This window comes from Fukomys damarensis, unplaced genomic scaffold, assembly GCF_012274545.1.
Source record: "Fukomys damarensis isolate Sample0158 unplaced genomic scaffold, DMR_v1.0_HiC HiC_scaffold_32, whole genome shotgun sequence".
NCBI classification, from domain to species: Eukaryota; Metazoa; Chordata; class Mammalia; order Rodentia; family Bathyergidae; genus Fukomys; species Fukomys damarensis.
The window spans coordinates 22,047,580-22,056,739 of record NW_022900944.1 but is presented as its reverse complement, the minus strand read 5'-3'; the positions used below and the strand labels follow the sequence as shown (position 1 = coordinate 22,056,739).

Here is a 9,160-nt window from a genome sequence, read left to right as displayed (position 1 = left end):
AAAAAAAAAAAAGAAAAAAAAAACAATTAAAAAAAAGAAATATCTAAGGGCTGGGGACTTAGATCAGTGGTTCTGCTGCCTGCCTTGAAAGCACAGATTCCCAAGTTCAATCCCCAGTACCAAAAAAAATAAAATAAAATAAAATAAAATAAAAGCCAGGCGTGCTGGCACACACCTGTAATCCCAGCACTTGGGAGGCTGAGGCAGGAGAATCGCTGTGAGTTCGAGACCAGCCTGAGCTACAAAGTGAGCTCCAGGTCAGTTTCAACTACATAGTGAGACCCTATTTCAAAAAAAAAAAAATCTAGAGGACAAAGGTTTACCACTCAAGACTCTCCTCATGGACAATGCTCCTGCTCACCCAAGAGATTTGGAAGAATTGGCTGAAAAATTCCCAGGGTTCTCAATAGAATTCCTTCTACCTAACACAACTCCTCTACTGCAGCCTATGAACCACTAGGTTATAGCTAACTCTAAGAAGCTATAAACTATTCCTGAAGTACTTCCAGATTACCTCAAATACAGATTTAACCCTTAAAGAGTTCTGGAAGGAACATTACAACTGCTCCCTTTATGGACGCTGAACTCTGCCTGGAAGAAAGTGTGGCCTAAAATTATACAGGAGAGAGGCTTTGGAGGCTGTGTAGAGGAGCCTGAGCCTTCAGTCGACCCTGTGGTTGAGGACAGTCCCTGTTACTACAGCAGAGCCATAGGCTAGCAGGTAGACAGTGGTGATGTTGAGGAACTGGTGGAAGGACACTCAGAGGAACTGTCTACAGAGGAACTTCCGCAACTTCTGGCTGAGCAACAGAGAATGGCAGCTGAGGAACCTTCTGAGGACAAGGGGCAGTATCAACAATCAGTGCAGCAAAGTTCTGAAATAAAGGAAATCCTGAAAAATGGAGAGCTACAAACATTTGTAGAGAAGACTCACCCAGACAGAGAAAAAGCCAATCACTGCATTCATTTGGTTAATGACAATGTCATGTCATACTACAGAAAAGACAGAAATGGATAACCTTAGACCAGTTTTTAGCTCTGAAAACACCCAGTGAGCCAGAAGCAGGAACCAGTGGGTTACAGATTCTCCCAAGGAAAGAAACACCACTAGAGGGCCAGATTCTTGATGTTCTAATGGAAAGAGACTCTCCTTCCAAATAATAACCACTTTTCATTTCATCTGCCCTTCCTGAAAGCCAAAGATGTCAATTTGAATGTTGAATACAGCATGAAATTATCATTTCTGGTAACTAGACACATTTTATAACTTTTTGGTAAATACACTACGAAAATTATTGGTGTTTCTGGTAATTTATGCATCTTATACAACCCTTTTCATTATGAAAAGATTAGGGGTCAGGGATTTAGCTCAGTGGTTCTGCTGCCTGCCTCACAAATGCAAGGACCTGAGATCAATCCCCGGTACCAAAAAAATAATAATAATAAAATCGTTATGAAAAGGTTAGTTAAGGGATGCTTTGGGAATTTGAGAATGCGTTACGGCTATTTCCATTATTTCATAAGAAAAAGTCTTACGTTACAACAAATCTGAGTTACAACCAGCCCTTGCAAATGAATTTAGTTCATTCACTGTACTAAAAAACTAAAGATTAGAGCACCAATATTGAGACAAAAAAACAAACACAAAGGAATGAATAAAGAGGCGGTTCAAAATAGACTTATCCAAATCAATGTAATTAGAAAGGAAAATGGTGAAATCACAGCACACACCACAGAAACCCAGAAAATTAGTAACTACCCTGAAAACCTATACCTGTACTCCCAATAAACTGGAAGAAATGGGTAAATTCCTAGATACAGACGAATTACCAAACTGAACCAAGACATAGCCCTGAATAACCCAAAAACAGGCAATTAACTAAGGCAGTAATTAAGAGAAAAAACCTCCAACTAAGAAAAAGCCCACTACCCAAGAGTCAACACTGAATTTTACAACTTCAAGATTTAACACAATACTCTACTCCTCAAAGCAATGAAAGTGAAAGAAAAAGTACTGCCAAACTCATTCCTGGATGCCAGCATTGCCTTGATTCCAAATCCAGACAAGGACTCAACTAAAAAAGACAACTATAGGCCAATCTCTTTAATGAACATAGATACAAATGACCCTCAACAAGACACTGGCAAACAGAATGCAACAAATCATGAAGATCATGTATAACTGATGCAGTAGGTGTCTCACCAAGGATGCAAGAATGGCTTAACGAAAGCCAATCAATTCATGTAATAGATGACGTAAATTACACAGGACAAAAAATTACATGACCATCAAAACAGACAGAAAAAAGCCTTTGACAAAATCCAACATTGGTCCACAATAAAAGCCTGAATAAAATAGGTATAAAAGGACCTTATCTCAATCTGATCAAAACCATTTACTATAACCTACTTCCAGCATCATATTACACCAGGAAACAGCAAAAGCTTTTCATTTAAAATGAAGAACAAGGCCAGGATGATGTCCACCACCACCATTCTGTTCAACACAATACTTGAAACTTTACCAGAGCAATCAAGTAAGAGAAGGAAAAGGGACATGTATTGGTAAGGAAGAAATCAAATTATCCTATTAACTGATGACATCTTCCTTTTACACAGAGGCCTAAAAAAATTCCACCAAAAGACTCCTAGAACTAATAAATTCAGCAAGATACAAAAACACACAAAAATCAATACACCAATAATGAACCCACTGAAACAGAAATTACTAAGTCAATACCACAATAGCTTCAAGAAAAATTCAATAAAACACAACACATAGAAATTAACCTAACACAAAAGAAGTGAAAGGCTTCTTGATGAAATCTGTAATATTCTGAAAAAGGATATTGAAGAGGGTATCAGAAAAAGGAAAGATATATCCCATTTCTGGATAGGCAGAACCAATACAATGGTAACTTTGTTCACCAACTTAATTCTTTCCACAATTCTAGTTGTAAAACGTACTGGGAGGGAAGTGAATCAAATTTCCCCATAAGGTCAACATTGAATCTAACCATTGAATTAGATTCAGTTCTCATCCAAAGTGGAAAACATCAAGTTCATGAACCAAAGTAAGACTGTATTATCAAAATGGCCATGGGCCAGGGATTTATCTCAGTGGTGCCACTGCCTGCCTCACAAGCACAAGGTCCTGAGTTTGATCCCTGGTACCAAAATATAAGAATAAATAAATAAATAAGTGGCCATACTTCTAAAACTGACACAGATGGGGGGGGTACCAGGGATCAAACTTGGGTCCTTGTGCTTGCAAGACAGGCAGCGGAACCACTAAGCTAATCCCCGGCCCAACATGACAATAAATTCTAATAAAAATACTAACAGCATTCCTCACAGAACTAGAGAAAACAATCCTACAACTCAAAAGGAACCAAAGGACACCCAGAATAGCAAAAGCAATTCTGAGCAACAATAGTAAAGCAGAAAACATTATAATCCCAGATTTCAAATTACTGTATATTACAAAGCTAAAGTGGTAACAGCATGATACCAGCACAGACTGGCATGTGGGTCAGTGAAAGAGAATAGTCTATAGAAACCTGAGGCATAGTCATCTAATCTTTCACAAAGGGGCCAAAAACATACACTGGAGGAAAGACAGCCTCTTTAACAAATGATGCTAGGAAAACTGGCTATAAACATGCTGAAGATTAACTCTAGGCCTGTATCCCTAACCATGCACTAAACTACAATCAAAATGGATCAAAGATCTAAGTATGAAAACAGAAGCAATCTGCTGGAATATAAAATAGGTAAAGTTTTTGAAGATGTGGGTGTAGGCAAAGACTTTCTGAGCAGAATCTCAACTGCACAGAAACTAGCATCTAGAATTAGCAAAGATTATACAAAATTAAAAAGCTTCTGCACAGCAAAGGAAATAGCCAAAATGAGACAACATACAGAATGGGAAAGTTTGCCAGCTACTCCTCTAACATAACTAATATCTAGAACATATAAAAAAATTACTGTAACCCCCTCCCAAAATAAAAGACCCAATCAAAAAATGGGCAACTAAAATGAATAGACATGTCTCAGAAATAGAAAAGGCCAATAAATACATGAAACAATGTTCAACATCTCTGGCCATTAGAGAAATGCAAAGTACCCTGAGACTCTATCTTACTCCAGAAAGAATGGCTATGATCAAGAAATCACTATCAAGTAACAACAAACAAGGGTGAAGCTGGTGGGGGAGGTGTTTAATGTTCTACAATGCTGACGGGAATGTAAACTAGTACAATCACTATGGCAATCAGTATGGAGAGTCCTCAAATAACTAAAATCAGAAATTCCATTCAACCTACCAGTTCACCTTCTAGGTATCATCCCAAGAGTTAAAGATGACACATTATAGTGATACCTGCAATGTTTATTGCAGTACAACTCATAATAGCTCAATCTTCAAAGTGGCCTATGTCCATCAACAGATGAATGGATAAAGAAAATGGTGGCATTTATACATAATGGAGCACTACTCTGCCATGAAGAAGTCATTTGTGGAAAAACGGATGCACCTTGAGACCATAATTTTAAATGAAATAAATCAGACACAAAAGCTTAAGTACTATGTGGTTTCTTATATAAGAAATGCAAAATATAAATAAAGATGCAAAATGAAAGACAGATAATAGAAACAGGAGACAGGTCTTTTCAAATGGGGAGGAGATCAACAGAAATAGGGAGATGGGACAGACAGGCGGATAAGGGAACATAAAAAGAATTAAGATGTGTTATATACACATATCAGCTCCCAACGATGAATGTAACCACTATGTACTACAAACATACTAATTAAAAAACAAGAAAGTAATGGCATGAACCTAGCTAATTATGTATTTAGAAATAAAGGCAACTTACTATTGTTAGCATTAGATTATGAGGAAAGCGAATGGATGTAACTATCTTCCTAAAACTAACACAGGTGTTAACAAAACAAGCCAACAAAAATAGTTAATACTTACTTTGTTTTAGAAAGAATCAAACAGATGTTCCTCAAAGAACAGAGTATGTCCATAATGGTACATATTTCTACAACCCATTGTCAAGATAATATTTTCTAATATGCAGTAGGATACTTATTTCCAAAAAAATTCATCTATCTTAAGAAATCTTGAGGCCGGGGATTTAACTCAGCGGTTCGGTGGCGGTTCAGTGGCCAAGGACCTGAGTTCAATCCCCAATACCAAAAGAAAAAAAGAAATCTTTACCTGATTTGTAGGCATTTTCGGCACATTTACTTTCCACATCTGGGCTTCCCTAGAGATTGCCTTTTCCAATAAGAAAGACAATCTCTGGTTTTCCAAAGGTCCTGGAAACTTCATGATATCCTTTGGATCTGCCTGCCACCCAGCTTGATGTAACTACCTATAAAATCAAATATAAATAATGCTCATTATTTAATTACAGGATAAGTGTAATATATACATGCTGGTGCTTATTAAGCAATTCATAAAGAAAAATAGGAATGTTATAAGGCAATATAAGATTTTATGATTCTTTAAAACTGTTATAATAATCAGCTAAGACATTCTCTTTAAATCTGAAATTCAGTCATAACAAAAATAAAGCCATTTAACAGAACCTTTGAATTCTAACCAAAATGTTACTACCATCTAAAACTGGCAAAAATTTTTAAGCTACTAGCTTTTTAATGCTAGGAATTTTTAGAAATCATTGTCCCAAACCTTCCTAAAAAGCAGAGCCATTAATTTTTTTCATTTAAAAAGCTATATCAATTACAATTAATCCAATCCATTCCCACTTCCTCACAATGAAAGAATCAAACTGTGGTTCAGGTCTGGGGATATAGCTCAGTGGTACAGCATATGTACAAGGACGCTAGGTTTAACTCCCAGCACCATGGGGGAGAAAACTGTGTGTCCACGTATGGCTATTTAAATTTTATTTGAATAGTTAAAAACAGACTACCTGAACCCCTACTTCAATAATGTGGCTAACGGATACTGTCCTGGACAGTGTAGAAAATTTCTATCAATGCAGAAAGTTTTATTGGATAGCATTTGATCTAGAAGGCTCAACAGTAGAGTTAATGGTGCTTTAAAAAGCAAGCCTGGGGCTGAGGATTTAGCTCAGTGTTTCTGGTGCCAGCTTTGCAAACGCAGGGACCGGGGTTCAATCCCCAGTACTACCAAAAAAAAAAAAAAAAAAAAAAAAAAAAAAAAAAAAAAAAAAAAAAAAAAAAAAAAAAAAAAAAAAAAAAAAAAAAAAAAAAATCCTAGAATGGGGATTTAGCTCAGTGGTGCCACAGCCTGCCTTGCAAATTCAAGGTCCCAAGTTCAATCTGTAGCACCAAAAACAAAAAACAAAAAACCTTGGTACAAAAACAAAAACAAAGGGTTACAACTGTAGATGTGTTCCAGATTAAATGAGGACACAGAAAAATATAAGCACAACATTGTACCTACCCTGACTGACTCCTGTACTAGAGGAAGACAAATACTAAAAGGGTCATTACTTGTTCAAATGACACAAATACCGACAGTAAATTGTGCAAAACTAAATCAAAGCTAAATTTACTAAAATTAAAAACTCTACTGTGATTCTGTAAGAGCATATCCCTATTCTTAGGATGTGTACATTGATAATTTTAGGATTATCATATATAGTACATGCAACCTATACAAGGAGAGAAAAAAAGAAAACAAATGTTAACAGGTAAATGTGGGTAAAAGAATTGTTTGAAATTACTTATGAGTGTAGAAACAGCCAAAATATTCATAATGTATAGAAGTCAGTAGTTTTCCCTCTTTTTATAAGACCAGCAAGACAGATACTATCATACAAAGATATAGGCTTCAGTTTTTACTTTTTTTAAGGTCAGTGCACAAGCCTATTTTATAATATATAACAGATAAGATTGCATGAATAAATCCTGCTAGGGAATAAAACAGACACTTAAAATTCAACTTATTTTTTAACATAGGCTTTATAATTTTATCTCATTAATGTATATCCACTCATAGTCATATGTAGAATTTTGATTGCTTTTTAGTTTCTAAAAACAAAGACTATACAGGTTTAGTATACCTTATCCTAAATCTGTGAAATCAGAAGTTTTTCAGATTTTTTTTAATTTGGGGATATCTGAATACACAAAATGTGCATGGGACCAAACAAGCAGGAAGTTCACTTACATACAACTTACACACGTAGTCTAAAGGTAATCAGGCAAGATTTCAATAATCTTGTACACAAAACAATTTCAAGATGTGGAATTTCCAACTTGCAGCCTCTGGTCAGAATTCAAAATGTTTAGGTTTTGGAGTATTTCATATTTTGAAATTAGGAATGCTCAACATGAATTGTTTGGCATATTCCAAAGACAACTTTAAGATAGTTTTATTTCTTCTTTCATTCTCTCAACTGCATCTTCTACGGTTTTCTACATGCTTACTGAACAGCCTAATTTCTGAGTGAAGTTTATAAAATGCTTTACCACACAGCATAAACTGTACCACAGATGGTGATTTAGCGCAGTGGTACTGCCACCCTCCCTCGCAAACCAAGTCTGGAGTTCCCTGGTACCAAAAAACAAATAAACTATTACTGATACGTGTACAGGAGAGTCTCTTCTGAGGAAAAGTGTGGTACTGCGCTGGGTATGCAATATGTAAACAACTTCACTAACAATTACTGCATTTATGATTATAACACCAACTCTGGGTACTTAGTTCTTCCAAAAAGAGCAATTTATTGTGACCCTATAAGAACCTAATATTCTATTATTCACTCTTTGACTTTAAGCATTAGTAAATGAGTAATGAGACAGTACAGGGAACTCTTAATTCCAAAAGTGTGCTCATTCACTCCCTGCCTCCATGCTTTTCATTTACTGTTCTACTTCAAATGTCCTTCTCTCCTTCACACTCTCTTACCTAAAGTTGGCATGAATCCATAATAGTTGTACCCTGCCTTCCTACATGTCTGAATATAATTTTACTTCTTCTGCTTTAATTGCTCTGTGATTATTTGTGGACCCGCCTTTTCTATTAAACCATGAGTTCCTTAATAGCAAACAATCTCCAAAGTTCAGCATTGAGCAAGCAAGGTTACACTTGAATACTTAGCATGTATTTGGTCACTACTGTCCAAAAGTGCTATATGTCACATTAACTTACGTAATCCTTATTAAATTGGAATTATTAAACCCATTTTAAAGATGAATACGCTCTTAACGTATTACACAATCAAAGTAAAGCACAGTGCCCAATTCGGACCAGGACACAGGTTAGATTCCCGCTTTAACCTAGTAGGTCACATTACGACATACACTCGTTATCTGTAACTACATCATGTCTACTATATGCCGTCCCACCAAGCTGCATCACACTATTAACAAACCAATATTGAGGGCTGGGGGTTTAGCTCAGTGGCACTGTGCTTGCCTTCTAAGTGCAAGGTCCTGAGTTCCTCCACAGAACCAAAAAAAAACAAAAAACAAAAAGTTGGGCCAGGGATTTATCACAGTGGCAGCGCGCCTGCTTGGCAAGCGCAAGGTTCTGAGTTCGATCCCCAGCACCGAAAAAAACAAAAGAAACTTTTCTATTCTAGGATATCAAGACTCTGGTCTCTCTAACACCAGATTAGCCAATTTAAATCTTGTCCACTCTGTCTTAATCCATTTGTCCGTTCTTTTCTGTGGCAGATAAACTCCCACAAATAACCTGGAAGAGCTAGAAACCGGTAACACTACTGTTAACCTTTTGAACAAATTCATCTTCAGGACAGGGACCACGTAGCATAAGAGACTGAATTCTGGCCATGGGCTTCTGATACCTAAAAGATAACTAAAAAAAAAAAAAAGGTCTTTTAATCTTGTGGAGTCTCAAGTTTCCTTGTGTTTTAGGAGGCTCCATCGGGTCCTTGCGAGAATGAAATGAGTTGCAAACCAGGAAGAACAGTGCCTAGCAGATAATAAACCTCCCCAAGTGCTAGGCTCAAGTGCTGAGTGGCTCTCCACCGACAGAGTAAAAACAATATGTTTCCTCGACCCTCAAAAACCTCCGGTCTCAATCTGTCCTACCTCCCGGCAAGCTACCTTTCACTAGCTTGCTACCCAATTCTCAACTTCTGCAATAATGATCTGCAACGGAACCCCGGGTTTTTACCTGTCCTTCAG

At 36.8% G+C, this 9,160-nt stretch overlaps 1 protein-coding gene across 2 annotated transcripts in view; it reads right to left on the bottom strand.

Annotated features, from left to right (window-relative positions):
- The window catches only part of Ccni (cyclin I), a 34,138-nt gene extending 28,757 nt beyond the window's left edge, over window positions 1-5,381 (bottom strand). For both annotated transcript variants that reach the window (XM_010619878.2, XM_033757825.1), the window contains exon 1: window positions 5,229-5,381. In XM_010619878.2, coding sequence (XP_010618180.1) covers window positions 5,229-5,342 — 114 coding nt within the window. In that variant the 5' untranslated portion in view covers window positions 5,343-5,381. The remainder of the gene's footprint in view (window positions 1-5,228) is intronic.
- Between the last annotated feature and the right edge of the window lie 3,779 nt (window positions 5,382-9,160).